Raw genomic sequence first — 20615 nt, 5'->3', positions numbered from 1 at the left:
TTCTGTTCTCTTATTTAATTTTTTAAAATTTTGTTTAGAATTCCTATCCTTACCCTCTCTTCTTCTCATCTCTTTCCTTACTGGGAAAAAAAATAAAACAAAAAAAAAAATCTGCTAATAAGTATATACAGTCAAGCAAAACATTAGCTGTATCCATATAGCTATGGTTGTTGTCTTCTGCATATTGAGGCCATTATCTTAGTATGCTTCATCATTGGCACTGTGGAATTATGATTAGTTGTCACATGATAGAGTTCATAAGTCTCTCCAGGTTGTTTTCTTTTTCACCCTTGCAAAACTTTGTGTTCCAAATTTTTTCTCCCTCCTTTCCTCCCATTTCTTCTATACATATTTCTACAATTATCATGTTATATTTCTTTTTATCTTTTTCACTTTTTCATTTTTATCTATTTCATTTTATCTTATTACATTTCTTTTCTTTTTGTAAGGCAGTCAGGGTTAAGTGACTTGCCCAGGGTCATATAACTAGTAAGTATCAAGTATCTGAGACCAAATTTGAACTCAGGTCCTTGTATTTCTGGGGCTGGTGCTCTATTGTACCACTCTAGGTTGTTCTTGATATTACCTACTACATATCTCCCTGAGTTGTTATGAAGAAAGGGCTATGTAAATCTTAAAATATTATTTGATTTTTGTTGTTATTATTTTTCTATCTATATTTCATACTATGTTTCTCTATATACACTGTTCTTTCCTAATAAGACTTCTTATTATAGAGTGTTTCCCTAAGTTTGGAATCCCCTCCCCATTATGATCCCTATCTTCATCAAATGCAGAAAGGCAGAAATAATAAATGCCTCCTTTTCAGATCACAATGCAATAAAAACTATATTCAATAAAGGGACAGAGAAAGATAGACTAAAAACTAATTGGAAATCAAATAATCTAATTAAAAAAAATGAGTGGGTCAAACAACAATTCACAGAAACAATCCATAATTTTATCCAAGAGAATGACAATAAAACAACATATCAAAACCTATGGGATACAGTTAACACAGTTCTTAGGGGAAATTTTATAACTCTGAATAGCTACATAAATAAAATAGAGAAAGAGATAAATGAATTGGGCATGCAGCCAAAAATGCTAGAAAAAGAACAAATTAAAAACCCCCAATACCAAATTAGAAATTCTGAAACTCAAAGGAAAAATTAATAAAACTGGAACTAAGAAAACTATTGAACTAATAGATAAAACTGAGAGTTGATTTTATGAAAAAAACCAACAAAATAGATGAACCTTTGGTTAATTTGATTAGAAAAAAGGAAAAAAAATCACCAGCATCAAAAATGAGAAGGATGAACTTACCACCAATGAAAAAGAAATTAAAGCAATAATTAGGAGCTATTTTGTCTTTCTTTATGGCAACAACTCTGACAATCTAACCAAAACGGATGAATATTGTCAAAAATATAAGCTGTCCAGATTAATAGAAGAAGAAATAAATTACTTAAATAGTCCCATTTTACAAAAAGAAACTGAAAATTTCATTAATGAACTCTCTAAATAAAAAATCTCCAGGGCCAGATGGATTCACAAGTGAATTCTACCAAATATTTAAAGAACAGTTAATTCCAATACTATGTAAACTGTTTGGAAAAATACATAAAGAAAGAGTACTGCCAAGTTCCTTCTATGATACAAATATGGCACTGATACCTAAAGCAGGAAGAGCTAAAACAAAGAAAATTACAGACCAATCTCCCTAATGAATATTGATGTAAAATTTTAAATAAAATATTAGCAAAGAGATTATAGCAGCTTATCAGCAGGATAATGCACTGTGACCAAGTAAAATTTATGCCAAGGATGCAGGGCTAGTTCAATATCGGGAAAACTATTAATTGATTATATAAAAAACAAAACCAACAGAAATCATATGATAATTTCAATAGATGGAGAAAAAGCTTTTGACAAAACACAGCACCCATTCCTATTAAAAACACTAGAGAGCATAGGGATGAAAGAAGCTTTCCTTAAAATAAAGTATCTATCAAAAACTACTAGCAAGCATTGCTTGTAATGGAGAGAAGTGGATGCATTCCCAATAAGATCAGGGGTGAAACAAGGATGCCCATTATTGTTATGAACCAGAACTTGAAACAAGGTGCTAAGTTAGTGGAATTGGTAGAGACAATAGTTATTTAGCATGGTGTTTAACAGTTCTCTAGTTCAGTACATGTACTTAGTACTTACTATAGTTCTACAAGATTTACACCTTTGACAAGAGACCATATAAGCTTCGACAAGCTCAGCCAGAGTCAGAACGAGGGAAGACAGAGAAGTGGTGGCAGTTTGTCCTCCTTTGCTTTTCCACTAAAACCAAGCTCCAGAAGGCCTCCAGAAAGCTGCCCATCCCCAGGAAGGAGATAATAAAGGATCTGAAAGTTAACCGGGCTCCAGGAAAGGAAACAAGACTTTGAAGGAGACAATAAAGGATTTGGACTTTTACCCCTGGCTACTCGTGTGGTGATTACTGAACTGAAATGAAGGCTGCTCCCAGAGACCCCAAGAAAACCTCAACAGAGAACTACTGACAAAACAGAATTACTGACAAAAGTCCATCAGCAAGAGATAGAAAGAGAAATTCTGCAATCCCTACCTTTAGGGAGTGTCATATCTGTTAGAATAGATATGACTTAAGGAGCTTTTAAAATTTCTACCCTTCTCGACTCAACTATAACCTGCTTCCTCTAGGAAAGTTTTTCTAGTTCTTCAAAATGATAATGATCTTTCTTTCCCCAGACTTTTATTCAGTTTCAGATTTTTTTTTTCCTCCCAGAAAACTTGTATTAAGCTTGCTTTGTCAGATGAAGGTGTTATGCTAGGGATACAAATGCAGAAATGTATATCTTTGCCTTCAGGAAGCTAACATGCTACTAAAGAAAGACTGTGCCATACAAATGGGTGTTGTATAAAGTAAGGAGTGCTAGGAGTCAAAGGACTGAGTATCTAAAAAAATTTGAGGAGGAAAGTGAGCATGCTTTCAATTGCAGGAGATCAGTAAAGGAGTCCCAAGTAAGATGGTGCCAGAACTGAGCTTTGAAGGAAATTAAAGCTTCTGAAGGGAAGAAATGAAGAGAAAATGCATTCTAGATTATGTAGCCTTTAGTAATACATAGAGATAGATGATGAAATGCTAAGATTAGGGAACAACTAATTAGGGTTAGATTATATGGTATAGGGGTAGGTATTTAAAAGGAAGGAATGTGAAATAAATCTGAACAGGGTAGATCAAATTTTGAAGGACTTTTAAATTCTAGGTTAAAGAATTTATATTTTATCTTAGAGGCAATATGGAACCACAAAGGATTTTTTAGCAGGACAATGACATGATCGAAACCATGCCTTAGGAAGTTAATTTTGGTAGTAATGGGAAGGATGGATTAGGATAGTGGAGACTGGGGAAACTCAAGGCAATGAGAGCAATTGGAAGTTTATTATAATACTTCAGAAGAGAGGTGATAAGGGCCTTAAAATAGTAGTAAAGTGAATATGAGAGAAACAGATGGTTGTGAAGGATAATGTGGAAGTAGAATGCAAACTTGATAATGACTTAGATGTCAGATGGGGCTAGTGAAGAAAGAATGAAGGATAACTAGTGAAGTTTCAAGTCTGTATGACTAAGAGAATGTAGTGTCATTAACAGAAATGGAAGTTGGGAGAAGGGCAGGTTTTCTCAGAAGGTATGTTTTGGATATTGTAAAATTTAAGGCTTTGGCAGAGTATATTCAAGTGAAGATTTCTAGTAGGCAGTTGGAGACAGGTTGTGAGACACAAATTCAGGAAAGAGATGAGAGCTGGAGCTATAAATCTGGAAGCAATTTATAGAAAGAGGATACTTGAGTCCATAGGAACAGATGAGAAAAAGAGGGCAAAGAAATAAGGGAAGATGTCTGCAGACAAGGGTTTGAGGATGTTTAGGGGGTAGGAGATGATGATGATTCAGCAAGGGAGATGAGAAAATGAATAATCAGATGGAAGAAAATTATGAGAAATTGGTGCTGCAAAAGCCAGGAGAGAAAAAGATAAGGAATGTTGAACACTATGCAAAGGTCAAGGAGGTAGCAATTATGAGATCATTACTTTTGTGGGAGTAGTTTTTGAGAGTAGTGGGTTGGAAATGGATTACAAAAGGTTTTAAAAGTGAGTGGATGGGGTGGGGGTGGGGGAGTAGAAATAACCAATAGAGATTCTTCCTAGGAGTTGAGTAGTGAAAGGAAGTGATAGTTTAGAAATTAGGGCTTGGGGGGGGAAAGTACCTTTGTATCATAGTTCCAGTGTTTGTGTATATCTATAGATTTTGTGGTTATTAACTCTGTGGGGTCAGGAATTGTGCCTTATCTAAATTTTTTTATCTTCCCCAGAGACTATCACAGCATTCTACATGTATAACAAACATTTAATAATGTTTGTGAAAATGAATATATTCTTTTTGTATGAATTAATAATTCATGAAATTTAATTGGAAGATAGACATACTTTATTCCTCATCAAAAGTAGACTCATATTTTCACAGATTCTAGTGCAGAAGTTCTCAAACTTTCTTAAATTTTTTTTTCATCTTCCCTAGAGACTATCATAACGTTCTACATGTATAACAAGTACTTAATAACATTTGTGAAAATGAATATGTTCTTTTTGGTATGAATTAATAATTCATAAAATTTAATTGGAATATATACATATTTTATTCCTCATTAAAAGCAGAATCATATCTCAGATTTTAATAGAGATTCTCAAACTTTCTTATTTCGAGATGGCTTAGTGTCCCAGTAATTTTTTTTTACCTAACGATTCTGTTTATTAGGTCCAAACAACTTAACAAATACTATATCCTAACAACTTAGTAGTCATTTGAAAATAAAAACACATAATTTGAAAGAAAAAATAATTGTTTTATTTTGTTTTTAAATCAAAATTATGTACTAATGCAATATGTATGCCAATTGGGCACTGCATAGCTTCTCAAAGCTGAGAATCAGACTGGACAGTGTCACCTTCATTTCTTATTCTGCATTGTTTTGTGTGTGAAGAACTTGCTTTTTTTTTTTTTTTTTTTAATCGTAACACCCAATAAAAAGAAAACCAAGATTCAACAGATATGTCACAAACAAGAAAATTTGAGAAATCACTGACATAACAGAAAGTACAAGTAAACAAAAACATATCTCAGACATTTGAGAACAGAATCTGTAAGAATATAGTGGGACTTAATATTGAAATCATGCATTGCCTCAGGCCTGAGTCTCCTACAGAGACAAATGTTAATTTGCTATGTTTCTCTTGAAAATTTAAAGTATCTGATGAAATTGAAACTATTTCCACTCATATGAAAGAGTGTTCCAAATCACTACTGATCAGAGAAATGCAAATTAAGACAACTCTGAGATACCACTGTACACCTGTCAGATTGGCTAAGATGACAGGAACAAATAATGATGAATGTTGGAGGGGATGTGGGAAAACTGGGACACTGATACATTGTTGGTGGAGTTGTGAAAGAATCCAGCCATTCTGGAGAGCAATTTGGAACTATGCCCAAAAAGTTGTGAAACTGTGCATACCCTTTGACCCAGCATTGCTGTTTTGGGATTATATCCCAAAGAAATACTAAAGAGTGGAAAGGGACCTGTATGTGCCAAAATGTTTGTGGCAGCTCTTTTTGTAGTGGCTAGAAACTGGAAATTGAATGGATGCCCATCAATTGGAGAGTGGTTGGGTAAATTGTGGTATATGAAGGTTATGGAATATTATTGCTCTGTAAGAAATGACCAGCAGGAGGAATACAGAGAGGCTTGGAGAGACTTAAATCAACTGTTGGTGAGTGAAATGAGCAGAACCAGAAGATCACTATACACTTCAACAACAATACTGTATGAGGATGTATTCTGATGGAAGTGGAAATCTTCAACATAAAGAAGATGGAACTCACTTCCAGTTGATCAATGATGGACAGAAATAACTATACCCAGAGAAGGAACACTGGGAAGCGAATGTAAATTGTTAGCACTACTGTCTATCTACCCAGGTTACTTACACCTTCGGAAGCTAATAATTAATGTGCAACAAGAAAATGGTATTTACACATATTGTATCTAGGTTATATTGTAACACATGTAAAATGTATGGGATTACCTGCCATAGGGAGGAGGGAGTGGAGGGAGGGAGGGGATAATTTGGAAAAATGAATTTAAAAAAAAAAAAAAAGAAAATTTAAAGTATCCCATGGTGCCCTGAAATTCTAGTGAATGGATTTGTGGTAACAGGATGACTAGGGCTAGAGAGATGGTTCAAGAATCCTTTGTCCCACCAGCATAATGGGGGAAAAAAAAAAAAAGAATTTCAATTAATGTAAAGGGAAAATGCCTTCTGTCACTCCTTGCACAAATTGGCGTCCCAAATAAATATTTTTGGGCTCTACCATGGTTCCTTTTTGGTGAAAACATGAATCTTTTTACTATTCTACTAACTAACTTATGTTATTCTTCCACAGACCAAACTCTATACCTTGCCAGCCAGTCATGCCTCCAGAGTGTATGAGATGCTGGTCAATCACATTCAGCTGCATTATAAGCACATGTATAGGCTTCCAATAGCCAGCAGCATCAGGCTTAAGGTATGAATTGATCTCGTGGAGTTAGCAGTGGAGTCCTAATGTGGGACTGAAAGCCTTAGATGAATTAGAAAATGTCTGACACCCAATTTTGTAGCAAACAAAAACACAAAAATGGTTGAATGCTCAAAGATGCAAGTCCTGTTTAGAAACTATAATGTGGAGTAGGGGAAAGTTTCAAATGGTTTTCACTTCCATGTGCCTTTCCTACTAATTGCTATTTGCTTTCACCAAACCCATAACTAGAACTAGGTATAGATGGTGATGCAGAGAATATTCTTCATCAGCCTGACATTCCCCATTCATGGGAATGTTTCTGGTGTATTTGTTGCATCTGGCAGCTGATTCTTGTTGTGGCAGAAAGAGTCTGGAGGAGAGGAAATCTCTGAAGTGTGCAGTCCTCAGCGTGTAATGGCTGGGTTTTTATTTTTTAGTAGGTCATTGCTGAGGCTCTGTCAGTTGAGGGAGGGTAGGAAAGGAAACTATAATCAAAGTCTTTCCAAGTTTCTCGGGTCATGAAGCATTCCTCCCTGTGATGGGTGCTGGCATGTCTGGAAATACTGTTCAGCATGACAGAAGCTGCCAGCCTGCTTTGAGGAAGGACCTCTTGAATCCTCTATTGCTGAGAGACAGGGAGTCTCCTGACTAGTAACAGAATATGATAGTTCTCCTTTCTGGCTGGAATTACCTTTTGTCATCTGAAGAGGAAGTTCCATCATTGCTTGAGCCAAGCACTTGTGCGCCTTCCATATGTGGTTTGCCCTTTGTGCTGTGTCCATTGAGCCTGGAATTAGGCAGAATGTAACCCCTTTTGCTCTTGTGGTTTTGAATATTTGTTTTATATGAATTGTTAATCTGTTCTTTTCCAGGCCTTTGACTTCTTGCTGCTGCTCCGAGCTGATTCACTCCATCGTCTTGGCCTTCCCAATAAAGATGGTGTTGTGAGATTTAGCCCCTATTGCCTCTGTGACAACATGTATGTTTCTCAACTTGTTGCCTTTCCCAGACATTTATCTGTCTTTCCAAATTAGTGACTAGATTAATGCTTTGCTCTATAAGGGACATATGGGTAGAGTAGATGTCCTCTGCTGAGGGATTAAATTCTTGAAATGATGGCCCTACAATGTAGCTGTAAGGTTGAGGCTCTGAATCTTCTAGTCTTTCTCTCCCTTTGTTAGATGGATATCTAGCACTGGTGTTAATTATGCCAAATTGGATTGCGACCCCATATGGGGTCTTGTAACTGAATGTGGGCTGATTTGAGTGTTGTGAAATTATGATTTATTATCAGTAAATGTTTGAGTTGTTTATCTATTTTATATATTTGTGTGCTACTGGTTGTGTAAAAATTTCTTGGGCTAAAGGGGGTTTCAAGTGGAAGAAGTTTAAGAAGCCCTGAGTTATGTAAATCTTATACTAGTAGTAGCCATCTGAGAGAGTTGCATTTATTCCTGTAAGATCACTGACAGGAGTCCTCCAGGGTGAGTGGACAGGAAGAAGGCCATAGTATCTTTGTTATTTAGTGAGCTTGTGTGTTTCTGTTTCCTCCTCTATTTGCTCTGGCTCCCCCTTAGTGAACCTGAGAGAGGCTCTGAGAAGAAGGCCAGTGGTGGTACTCTGTCTCCACCCACGGGGCCTGCCAGCATTGCTGCACAGGGTGCATCTGTCCGCTTGGGCTATTTGCCCTATTCTCGGTTCTTTGGGGTGCTGCTTCAGTGTTTGAAGCAGGTAAGCAATTGTTCCTTTTACCTTTGAACTTAGCTTTTCTTAGCTAAGGAAGCAATTGAGAGTATGTGTAGTCCATAATTCAGACTGTTAAAAATAGGACTAGTACCCTTAAAATAGCTCCCTTGTGGTTGAAGGAGACTTGGATGTGTTGTCTTCAGAGTTCTTTCTTGGCTGTTAATTGTATAGGATTAAACTGTACATAACTGACTGACTTGACATTACTGAAGAGTTTTCCCAACACATCTGTGATATTCCAAAGCCCAACCATTGTGATTCCTTGTGGCAGATTTACTGCTGAATTCACGTGCATGGGGGTGTATATCTTTAGAAAGAGTTGTTTAGAAGTAGTGATGGTTAAGGAAAGTATCATAATAAAAATTTACCAGGTACTAGTTTCTAATTACTTTGCTGTTCCTGATGGATGCAGAGTAGCTAAATGTGGCCTTGGTCCTACAAGGCATGTAGTAGGTACCCACGGTGGTTAAGTGCTGCAGGGGATACAGCACTGGGAGTAAAGTCAGAAGGATTTGTGTCACCTCTGCCTGACTCAGTTTTTTTCAGCTGTAGAATGCATATGAAAAATAAATAAATCAAGTATAAATAGATGTAAAAAATGTATAAATATATAAAAAACAAAAAAATGTAAAAAATAATAATAGCACCTATCTTTCAGAGTTGTTGTGAAGATCAAATGAGATATTTAATTGTAAAGCACTTAGCACAAACCCTGGCACAATGTGGACACTTTATAAATGTTATCTGTTTATGATTATTATTATTTTTGTTGTTGTTATGAACTTATCTCCTGCTAAAAAACTAGTTTTTACTTGTTCTTGATTGATACTGCTACCAAAGCAGTACCTGGAAAAAATCAGGTTTGGTGTCTCATTGTGGATCAGGGGAGGAAGGAGGGCTGGAGAGAGGGTGGTATGTGTCGCAGGAGCAAAGGGCTTAAGAGTCTGGTGTCTCACTTGGTATTACAGCCATTCAAAGGGAGGCTTACTTATTTGCCACCTAGGTAGAGACAGGAACATTAAATGCAGGCAGAGTAGGAGGAAATCAGAAAAGGCTTTTCACTAATTAAATAAGGAGCTTTTTGTTAATAGCCTGGTTTCTCCCACCTGTCCCATCATTTCTTTTGAAGTCTGCTTTGGATGTGAAGGCACTTTTCAGGAAGCCTTTTCTTTCAATAGCATACCATTGCATAGGATCACAGAGACTGAGAACAGAAGCCTTGATTTCAGCAGACCTACTCACAGTGAGACCAGGAAAGAGCAGTGTAGGTGGTTTTTTAAGTTTAGGCCTTTAAATGGAACCTGACTTGATGATATATGTTATATCTTTGCAGAGATTTCATAAATCCAGCATTAACTGACTCTTCCTCTCTTTTCCCTAGGAGACCGACTGGAAAGTATTGAAACTGGTTCTTAGTAAGCTGCCTGAGTCCCTTCGATATAAAGTTCTCATTTTCACTTCTTCTTGCAATGTAGATCAGCTCTCCTCTGCTCTCTGCTCAATGGTAAAGTTTCCCATTTCAGATATCTGTAAGCTTTTTTAGTGTTCCCTGATGGAAAAAAGGTCTGTATTGGAGGGGGGCAGGTTGATGTAGATGACTTTCTCTCTTCAGCAGGGAGAATCTGAACTCTAGAAGGCAGGCAGCACCAGACAATGAACCAGACCAGAATCTTTTTTCATTAATAGGCTTCTGTTTGCTTTGAACCTTGTTCATCAAGTACCTTCACAGGCAGTCAGAATAGCCTGGGTGCTTTGATCCCAAAGAAGATATTATGGGTTTATGCCTTCTTTTCAAAGGGTGAGATAATAGTGTTTATTAGATCCATTGGACTTGAATGTGTATTTTACAAGGATCAGTGGAAGAAATCCATATTTAGCATATTTAGCCTAGAGATATGTTATAGCTGTTGTTGAGGAAAAAGAAGTATGGTCCCTGTCTCCAAGTATTTGTAGGAATGTCATGTGAAAGACGGATTAGATTTTTTTTTTCCCCTCTTGGCCTACAGGCCAACACAAGAATTGTCAAGGGGATGCTACAGATAAACAGATTTAGGCTTTGAGAAAAACTTACAACATTTAGAGCTGTTCAAAAATAAAATGGGTTGTCTTTGGAGTTAGTGAGTGGCCTGTTCCTAGAAATCTTTAAGGAGGTGATACTTGCCAAGTTATGTCACAGAGGAAATTCAAGCTTCAGATAAGCACTGGATTAGATGACCTTAGATTTCTCTTCCAGTTCTAGAACCATGAGTCAGAAGCCTAAACCTGACTTGACTCTCAATCTACCTTACAGAGTGATTGAAGAATTGTTTGAAAGCAAATTAGCAACTTTCTTTTTCAAGCTCTCCGTTCTTTCTGGCACTCTTTGCTTCTGGGTTGATTTTGGCGGTTTGGTAGAACATATGCTGTACCTGACATTTTCTTCCATCCCTTAAAGGGAGTTTATGCCTTGCTGGAGCCTGCCAGTATTGGGAACATTGCAACTGTTGGCGAGAAAAGACTTTATCCTAGGGCTCTGATTCTTCTCATGCCTTAAAATACAGCTGTCTCCCTTCCCCAGCTTATCCACCCCTGAAATTTGTGCCATTGGTCTTTTGGCACAATTGGGGTGCACTAACCAGCACATATCTTCTGTTAGCTTTCAGATAAAAAGACTCCTGAGCGACTCTGTGGCACTCCTGATGGCTTCTCTCGAACAGACTTACACTTGGCAGTGGTTCCAGTGCTGACAGCATTGATTTCTTACCATAATTATCTGGATAAAACTAAACAGGTACAAAACAGAAGGGAGTTTGCAGGAGAGAAGTGGTTTAACATTAGAGTCCCTTGAATAACAGCTTAGATTAAATAAACCCCCAAATTCTTCCCTCTGCCACCCATCCCCCCACTTCTTCCTATTATGTGCTAGAAAGTGCAGCCTTTGCTTCAGATGGACCTGACCCTCCTAGCCATCCTCTTGTAAAGCCTGAAATTGTTAAAATCAAGAACTTTTAGAAAGGTGAAGTCATTGTGTCTTCCCTTTTTGTGTTTCAAATCAATAACTCTTCAATGTCCTTTCAGCGGGAGATGGTGTATTGCCTGGAGCATGGCCTCATTTACCGGTGTGCTAATCAGTGTGTTGTGGCACTGTCAGTGTGCAGTGTAGAAATGCCAGATGTCATCATCAAAGCATTGCCAGTTCTGATTGTAAAGCTCACCCACATCTCTGCAACAGCCAACATGGCTATCCCGCTCTTGGAATTCCTTTCCAGTAAGTGGCCTAAGTAACAAGACAGAATGAACATGTTCCCAATGCTGTCTTTAGTCTTGCATTCATTAGAATTGTGATCCAAAGAAGCCTTTTTAGGTGTGTTGTGGACTTGGTATCAGATGGTATAGTTGACCTTAGAATTTTTTAAGGTTGTCTGTTGTGTGCTTCCCATTCCTACCTGTGCTCTCTTGAACTAGAACAGCTTTTCCCACTTAGACTTCACATAGTATTTTATGCTTTTCTGATATATTGCTTATAGGCAATTGTGGGTTGAAATTATCTGCATTTGTGCATTGTTTCCCTGTCAAACTATAAGCCTTATGAGAGCAGGGAAAATTTCTCGAACTTGAGGTCTTTTCTAGCACAGAGCTCTTTATATTCTACTTGATGCTTTTTAAATGTTTGTTGAATGACTTTGGAATACTTTGAATTTCCTTGGCTTCGAGTACTTTGATGGCTTTTGAAAACTAGCTTGAGAGGCACAAGTGTACAGATGTGTGTGCAGTTTGTTAAATGTGTGTGTGCATCAGTACATGCTATTTGTATGTATGCCCCCCACACATCCTCCCATTACCAGCAGCTTCCAGCCAGCCAGGGCTTTGTGATTCCCATTTGATAAATCAAGGCCCAAATTTCCTGACCCCTTTTTTCCCCATCATGTTTCAGCTTTAGCCAGATTGCCTCATCTCTACAGGAATTTTGCTGCTGAGCAGTATGCAAGTGTGTTTGCCATCTCCCTGCCATACACAAACCCTTCCAAGTAAGTTACTTACTGTGCTTGCTATAGTTTGTGAGGTGCGTCCGAGGTTTTTCCTTTGAAAATAGCATATCTCAGTATATACAGATGGAAGACCCACCTTAATGTTAGAACAAATGATTTGCCAAAATTTGCTCACTTACTGCTTAGCCTTTAAGGACTAGTTATAACCTTTATATTTCTAGTTTGCTGTTGGAAGTTCTAAATGCTTTTTATTTTTGGTTGCTAAGAATAACCTCCAGTTCTTTCCTTTCCTTCCTCTTTTCTTAGATTCAATCAATATATTGTATGTCTGGCTCATCACGTTATAGCCATGTGGTTCATCAGATGTCGTTTGCCCTTTCGAAAAGACTTTGTTCCCTACATCACCAAGGTATGGCTATTTCCCAGTCCCCAAGTATGAGGGGCCCTGAGTACCAGAATGGTCTATTTATGCCTGAATAGCCTGCAGAGTATAGCTAAGAGATTGCTAGAGATGGGAGAGTGGTACTTGAGAAGAGTGGGTGTTCCAAGGCCCATAGGCATGGGCATTCCACTGAACTAGATTGAGGTATTTTGATGGTTTTCTCTAGTGCTCAGCTTCCTGGGGCCCACATTCCTCTTTTTTGCGCTGAGGGGCTGGAGTGCCATTGAGTGTGTTTAATTAATCTGGTCTATCAGGCTAAGTTGCCTTCTTTATAGAGTTCACAGCCTACAAGTGTATTTAAAAATTTCAATTAATGACTGAAAATAGAGACATGGATCGAGCTATACAGCTGTTTGAGAGGAGCAGTCCTTATTAATGAACAATCCCTCAGGTGTTAAAGTTATTCTCTCATTTAATAGGGTTTACGCTCCAATGTTCTTCTGTCTTTTGATGACACCCCTGAAAAGGATAGCTTCAGAGCTCGGAGTACAAGCCTTAATGAGAGGCCCAAAAGGTAAAAGAGTCTCTCTCAAGGGAACATATGTGGTTAGGAGGAGGAGGGGAGACTGTTGTGTGATCTGGTCTTATCCTCTGTTCCTCTGTGTAGATTGAGAGGACCAGAGGGGTGACTTTGCGTCTTGTTGTGTGTTTAGTAGCCTGAAAATAGAGTCATAATGTAAGTTGCCTGCATTGTATATAGAGATGCAGAAAGTGTTTGACTGAAAGCAATCTCCTGTGTGTGAGACACTGAAGCTTCTGAGAAGATGGCTGGTGCAGTACTCAGGAACATGTGCCAATATGGGATGCCTTGTATGTTATTGTGTCCTTGCAGGGCTTATGGAGTCACAAAGTTTAAAGGCCCACAATTTGAGCTAACATACCACCTCTGCTTTTCTAAAGCTTAGATGACACTGCCTAAGGCACATCATAAAGGGGCCCCATTAAAGGTAGCTCTCATGTCTTCTCCTCTAAGACTTCCATTGCCTGAGTGTTGGGGCAGTGGAGACCATTTGACTTGCCAAGGTTAGCATAAGCAGAATGCTGTCCTGCCCTTCCTCAGTAATATAGCTGGTCCAGAGCAAGGAAGAGCTATGGGACTGGGGACTGCCTTCCTTTTCCCAAGTCAAAGCAGGTCTAGTTTGAGCCCTTTGGTTTCTGTGGAGCTGTGTCCTGCCTTGGAATGTGTCTGGAAAGGGGCCAGCTGGCCAGTCCCCCTGGCGCTCTCTGACCTGATTGTCTGTTCCACCTCTTAACTAGGGAACATGCTCTCCTTTGTCATCAAAGCTCTTCTCCCCCTGTCCAGATGGGCAAAGAGGCTTCGGCCGGTCCTTTTAGTTCTTGTTTGCATTTCATTTGACATTCCCCTCCTACTCCCCTCTGCCTCCCCTCTCTGCCCCAAGCTTTTTTTTTGCCCTTCTTAGGTTGGAATACTGCATTTTGAAGTATGACCAGGTTACTTTGGGGTAAGCTTGGGAAAATTCTCCAAAAGCCTTGAAGCTTGGAGAGGGGAGTGGGCCTTAGTATGACCCAATGGGCAGCCAAGGTAGCTCATTTTCAGTCACCTTGTGTCCCTGCCTAGGAACTGGTCTCTTTTTTTCCTCTAAGTTCCATCTGGGCCTAATGAGCCTTCACCTCCAGTATGTCCCTACATTAGGGTGTCAGCATTTCTCCTCTTCATGGTAAAGAGTCTGGGCCTTCAGAGCCTATTGGAGGTTCAGTCCTGAGTCTTAAAATGTTCCCCTGGTCAGTGCAGTGTCGTATTCCATCGCTCATTCTGACCCATGCCTGTTTAATTTGTACTAACGTCATTTGTTTTTATGCCATGTGTTCAATCTTTTATGTTTTCTTGGTCATGTTACAAAATGTATTTTATGCCTTTGTATTTTTCCCTTTTTTTTCAATAACTTTCCTTTTGGCACGTTTCTTTGTTTTGTTGGCCTCACCCTCGGGGATATCCCCATCTTGACCCTGTGAACTGTGACCTTTCAACTTCATTCCTCCAATGGTTCCTTCCCTTCCTGTGAGCTGTGCAATCATCATTCTTTGGGGCTTGGTGCTTCCTCACCTAGTAGTTTAAGGATAGCCAAACCCCCCAAGCAAGGCTTGAATAACTCTCCTCCCGTGAAGGAATTCAAAGAGAGCTCTGCAGTTGATGCCTTCCGGTCCCGCAGCATCAGTGTGTCTGAACATGTGGTTCGCAGGTAGTGGTGCTTTCATAGGGAGGGGGGCGCACACTCTGGAGCTTGGCCATTGCAAAGTGTTGCGGCTGGGTGGGGGGGAGTGGTGCATGGGGGCTTCTTGCATGTCTTTGTAGAAGGTAGAGACTTGAGGTCTCCTGGAACTAGTTCTGGAGGGTCCAGAAGGGTCGCACAGAGTGCGTGGTTGGGTGTGGTCTAGACTATAGGCCATTGGGGCTTTACCAGCAAGAATGCACCCTTCCCTTTGCAGAGGAGAGCCTGACAGTGAAGGATAAAAAGGTTGCATTCTGTTACAAACACTTATAAAATAAGCTGGGCACAGGGGCAGGATCCTTGGGAAGGATCCTGAGGAAGCAGAAGCTGAAGAGCTTTCCCTTTGAGAGAGCCAGGGGTCTGGGCAGAAGCTTCTCCAAAGTGGATTTCCCCGGAGGGAGAATTATCATTTAATATTTTCAACTGATGGAGAGCTTGTCCAATGAGATGGGGTTCTCTTGATTCTTTGCCCTTTGCCCTTTGCCCTCAATGTCAGGTCCTCTGAATCTTGTTTTAAAAAAGGTCTACATTATATATCGCCTAGCAGGAAATAGTAATGGTGTTGTCTTAGCTGTGCATGTGTGTGCATGTGTGCGTGCGTGTGTATGCGTGCGCATACGCACATCCTTGGGAGAAGTTAAAATGGCTTTTTCTGTACATGGGCTTTATCCAGGCTTGTTCTTTCCCTGCCATTGTCTTTCTGTGTCAGAGACATGGCTAAAAACACTCACTCAGAGGGAGATTAACAAGTAGGGTGTCCAGAAAATTTTCTCCAAATGATTTGCATAATAGAAAGTGCCCAGATTTGTACAATAAGAGCAGAGCCGCCCCCTCTATCTCCTCTGGAAAATGTCCCTTCAGAACTGCAGGAATGCCTACTACCTTGATCTGGGATTGGAACCTCTATTACAAATGGTTAGGATGTCTTATATTCTCTTGCTCTCCCTTGCCACTGCCTCCCCCCAGCCCATTCCATCTGAATGAGACCTTGGTGTGGCTTAAGTGTGCCTTTTTTCCTCACGCCTCCCCACAAGTCAAAGCAATAATAAGTCACATTTCTATAGCATCTTAAGGTTTACCATGCATTTCCCTCATAAAACCCTTATGAGGAAGGCAGTACAAGTAGCATTAGCCTTAGTTTACAGAAAAGGAAATTGAGGCTCAGACTGATGAAGGGACCTGCCCAGAACCACAAGGTAACAGTGTTTAAATGAGATCCAAACCTTCTTCTGACTTCCAAGGACCAATATTCTTTCCACTGTTCTGCAAAAGAGCATGAAATGGTTGAAATGAAACATGTCCCATGACCTCCTATTCATTTTCATTTCTTTTCTAAGAAATTCTTTTTCTAATTGCAGGGTATGTCTTAAGGGCCTTGGGATTTTCCTTTCTAATAGTCAAAGCCTTAAAAGCTGGTTTTTGAATCATAGATATTTGAGTCAGATAAGACCCTATTTCACTTCTGAGGGAATAGGCCCCTATATAGGAACTAAGTCTGAATGTGAATGGGTGCTGCCTGTGACCTGATCTGTGTCAGTGTCTTCAGCACTGGCATGGTGAAGGCAGGATTGCTTATGTCAATCAAACACTGGTTTTGTGTGCAGAATGCAATCTTTTGTTAATGAATGTACTCCAGAGTTATGATTCTTGTGCATGACTAAACCTCTTTCTGCAATTAAAACAATCATCAAACTTTAACAATGTGCTTCACTGAGATTTGACACCCTGCCTCACATCTTTCCTAAAGTCTGTCATCCAGCTTGGGTCTCTGGGCGTGCCAAGATCAGCCTTCTTCTTTACTCTCTGGGATGATGCAGTCGGCGCTAACTTGCAAAGATGGGGCCAATCAGAGAACGTGCCCTGTGGTTTGGCTCTTTATGGGCTTGGCCAGAGGGTCCTCCCCACAAGCCCATGCATGCATTACAGCTTTAAGCCAGGTGGCAGGCAGCGTGTCATGGTGCGCCCTTGCCCTCCTGACTTAGTTTCCGTGGTTCTCCTTTTCAGCAGGATACAGACGTCTATCACTAGCTCTAGTTTGGGCTCTGCAGATGAGAATTCAATGGCTCAGGCTGATGATAACCTAAAAAACCTTCACCTGGAACTCACAGAAACTTGCTTGGATATGATGGCCAGATATGTCTTTTCCAATTTCACAGCTGTACCCAAAAGGTAGGAACCAACATATAGTCTTTGGCAGAAGTCAGGTTTGAAATTATTTGCCTTCAGAGTGAAAACTAAATCTAGCTGTGCAACACTACTCCAGCCTTTACACTCCCCCCCCCCCACACACATACACATACACACTTCCCCTGTGAGAAGTCAGACAAGAATACATATGCCATTGTTTTTGTTTAATTGGTTATTCAGACTTTCACCTCAATCCATTTTTCAATAAACGTTTTTCAGAGCAGAATGCTTATAAGTTTGATCCTGTGGCATTATGTAGATGACTTTGCTCAGGTGTCACAGAAAATTGTAGTAGTTGTAGGCTCAACCCTGGGTGAAGCAAGCCCTTCTGAACCTCAGAATTGGGAGGGATTTCAAAGATCCACACATAGCTAAACTATAATCCCTTGATCCTATTTATGATATAACCAACAAATGTTTATGGAGTGGGCTATTTTCTGTTAGCCCCAAAATACCAAAGCTGAACTTCTCTCTGAAAGATTTTAAGAAATATTCTTCGATACCCTCTAGGTTTTTGTCTTTACAGGTCACCTGTGGGAGAATTTCTTCTTGCTGGAGGGAGAACCAAAACCTGGTTGGTTGGAAACAAGCTAATCACTGTAACAACAAGTGTTGGGACTGGGACCAGGTCCCTGCTAGGCCTGGATTCTGGGGAGCTGCAGAACACTGAAGCAAGGTAACTTGAAAAGCACCGTTTTTCCTTTCACCTTCTTCTTAACTCTTGGCAATCTAGTTTCTGACTGCATAGTTCAACTGCTCTCTCCAAAGTTACCAATGATTTCTTAAATCATCATATCTAATGATCTTTTTCTTATCCTTCTTGACCTCTTAGTGGCCTTTTGATATTGCTTTCTCTTCTTTTCTCATTGATATTCTCTTCTCTCTAGGTTTTAATAGCACTGCTCTCTCCTGGTTCTTCTGCTTGTCTCCCTGTTCGTTCTTAATCTCCTTTGCTGAATCTTGACCTACATCATATATGTTAACTTTGGGTATTCCCCCAGGCTCTCTCTTGGGACTTCATCTCTTTTCTCACTATACTATTTTACCTGATGATCTCATCAGCTCTCATGTAGTTAACTGTTATCTCTTTGCAGATGATTCTCGGATCTTTTTTTGTCTGTCTCTAACCTCTCTTCTGACCTCCAGCCAAGCAACTCCATCTACTTTTTAGATATCTTAAATTAAATGATTCAGTTTAGTACGTACAAAACATTATCTTTATTCCCAAACTCTTCCCTCTTGCTGATTTCCCTATTCCTGTGGAGGAAAAGTCACCTAAACTCCTCACTCTATCACTACCCTTTCCCTAGTATCCAGTCTGTTGCCAAGGCCTGTTGATTTCGCCCCATGCCTAGATTATTACACTAGCCTACTGTTGGATCTGCTTGCCTCAAGTCTCTCCCACTCCAGCCCATTCTCCATCATTCAGCTACTAAAGGGATCCTAAAGCCCAGATTCCTGTGTCTGTCTCACTCACACATTCACACACATGCACATTCTCTCTTCCTTTCTCTCTCTCTCTCTCTCATCCCCCGTTCTCCCCCCCTCTCTGTCTCTCACAAATTCTCTGTTTGTATCTCTGTCTCTTTCTCTCATCTCTTTCTTTCTTCTCTGTCTCTTCTTGTTTGTCCAATGGCTTCTTACTTCCTCTAGAATCAGTTATAAAATCCTGTTTTTCACTAGCAAAACCCCCTAAACTTACTTTCTTCCTATCTTTCTCATCTTCTTACACATTTCACAGATTCTCCTGCTCAGTGACACTGACTGCCTGGCAGTTTGTGGCATTTGACATTTTATCTCCTGATTGAAGGTGTTTTCACTGGTCATGTCCCATATCTGGAACAATTTCTTCATTTCAACCTCTGCACTTTTATGATTTTCTTCAAATCTCAGCTAAAGTCATACTTTTTACAGGAACCCTTTTCTAGTCCTCCTTAATCTTAGTTTTCTCCCTTCAAGATTCTCTCCAGTTTACCCTGTACATATCTATTTGCATGGTTCTTGCCCCTTAGACTGTGAACTCCTTAAGAGCAGCAACTAGTTTTTGTCTTTCCTTGTATTCCCAGTGCTTCGAATAATACCTCGCACATAATGGGTCCTTAATAAATATTTGCCGATTCACTGACTTATCTGCTCTCTACCTAGTTTCAACCTTGTTTTATCCTTGATGCCCAACTTGTGAATTGTTTGTGTGTTTCTCAGCACAGATCCCAATTTGCAAGTGAGACAGACAAAGGAAGCACCAGCCAAATTAGAGTCCCAGGCTGGCCAGCAAGTTTGCCGAGGATCTCGAGACCGTGTTCGGTCTATGTCAGGTAAGCTAACTTTTTTTCTTCTTTCTTTCTTTCCTGGTTTATGTGGTTTTAGAGCCCAGTTCTTCCCTAAAGGGCTGACTGCGATAAAGATGGATTAAAGAAGTGGAAGATGGCTATAAGGGCTGTCTTAGACCCCACTATGTTCTGTGCCTGACACTCCTGGTGCTTCTTAGGAAATCATTCCTCTTGATTTTACTGTCTCTAAAATGAAGACAGGACCCTCAACTTGTGTCTCATGCTTTTTAAATACATTGTTGATGTATATACCAGACTGTGTTTGCCATCTTCCTGTTCTAAAAGTCTTTGGTTCATTTTTTTTTATTATGGTGTTTCCTTAGAAACACCTGCAGAAAGAACCTTAGATGTGCTTATAATCTTATCTGTAAAGCATCTCTCTCTTTTTGGTAATTTGAAAGTAAACCTTTGGGTAGGGCCTGTGGTTGCAAATGCTCCTTTTTTTTCCTGGAAACAGCACAACTCACTTCATTTTTTAGTCTCAGGTTTCCTGAGCCTGTCCATGGAAGTGATAGCCAGAAGAGAATATAGGCCATCTTGGAGAGAGAGAGGCCCCTCTCCTTTTCTCCCTGTTTTAACTTGATGTCCCTTGAGTAGCAAGAGCATAAGGGGAGTGGGATCTTGTTGCTTGTCTGCGTAGCTATGGCTAATAGATTTAATGCTATGTATTCCCTGATGCTGCTTGGCAAATTGGCAGCACACAGTGGTTGGCTGCATTCATCTCTTGACATGTATCTTAGCTTTTTTTTTTTTCTTTCTATTACCAGGAGGCCATGCTCTCCGGGGCAATACCTTGGACACTTCAACCTCCCACTTCCCAAGCAGTCCTGCTTCTCCAGGATTACAGAGTACACCCACCGCTCGGACGGAGAAGGCTTCTGCCAGTGCCCAAACCCCTTTACAGAAGGGAAAGACCAACTTGGCTGCCTATGTGCCCCTCCTCACCCAGGGCTGGGCTGAGATCCTGGTCCGGAGGCCCACAGGTATTCGGTTGTCCTTGACAAAGTATAGCTTCCTGGTTTATCTACACATTAGCAGGTACTTCCCTCCTGGTTTGCTTAAAACTTAGCAGCTAAA

At 40.0% G+C, this 20615-nt stretch overlaps 1 protein-coding gene across 11 annotated transcripts in view; it reads left to right on the top strand.

Moving 5' to 3' along the window:
- The window catches only part of TSC2 (TSC complex subunit 2), a 58151-nt gene that overhangs the window by 24451 nt on the left and 13085 nt on the right, over nucleotides 1–20615 (top strand). For 4 of the 11 annotated variants that reach the window (XM_074279524.1, XM_074279530.1, XM_074279525.1 and 1 more), the window contains exons 17-30: nucleotides 6518–6640; nucleotides 7507–7613; nucleotides 8212–8365; nucleotides 9762–9884; nucleotides 11016–11150; nucleotides 11438–11627; nucleotides 12294–12387; nucleotides 12655–12757; nucleotides 13210–13304; nucleotides 14860–14991; nucleotides 17026–17190; nucleotides 17735–17884; nucleotides 19411–19523; nucleotides 20306–20521. In XM_074279524.1, the coding sequence (XP_074135625.1) occupies nucleotides 6518–6640; nucleotides 7507–7613; nucleotides 8212–8365; nucleotides 9762–9884; nucleotides 11016–11150; nucleotides 11438–11627; nucleotides 12294–12387; nucleotides 12655–12757; nucleotides 13210–13304; nucleotides 14860–14991; nucleotides 17026–17190; nucleotides 17735–17884; nucleotides 19411–19523; nucleotides 20306–20521 (1900 nt within the window). The remainder of the gene's footprint in view (nucleotides 1–6517; nucleotides 6641–7506; nucleotides 7614–8211; nucleotides 8366–9761; nucleotides 9885–11015; nucleotides 11151–11437; nucleotides 11628–12293; nucleotides 12388–12654; nucleotides 12758–13209; nucleotides 13305–14859; nucleotides 14992–17025; nucleotides 17191–17734; nucleotides 17885–19410; nucleotides 19524–20305; nucleotides 20522–20615) is intronic. The other 7 variants (XM_074279534.1, XM_074279532.1, XM_074279533.1 and 4 more) reach the window with 5 other exon arrangements.

Source organism: Sminthopsis crassicaudata, chromosome 1 (genome assembly GCF_048593235.1).
Source record: "Sminthopsis crassicaudata isolate SCR6 chromosome 1, ASM4859323v1, whole genome shotgun sequence".
NCBI lineage: Eukaryota > Metazoa > Chordata > Mammalia > Dasyuromorphia > Dasyuridae > Sminthopsis > Sminthopsis crassicaudata.
The sequence above is the reverse complement of the archived record's forward strand: the minus strand, read 5'-3'. Positions and strand labels throughout refer to the sequence as shown.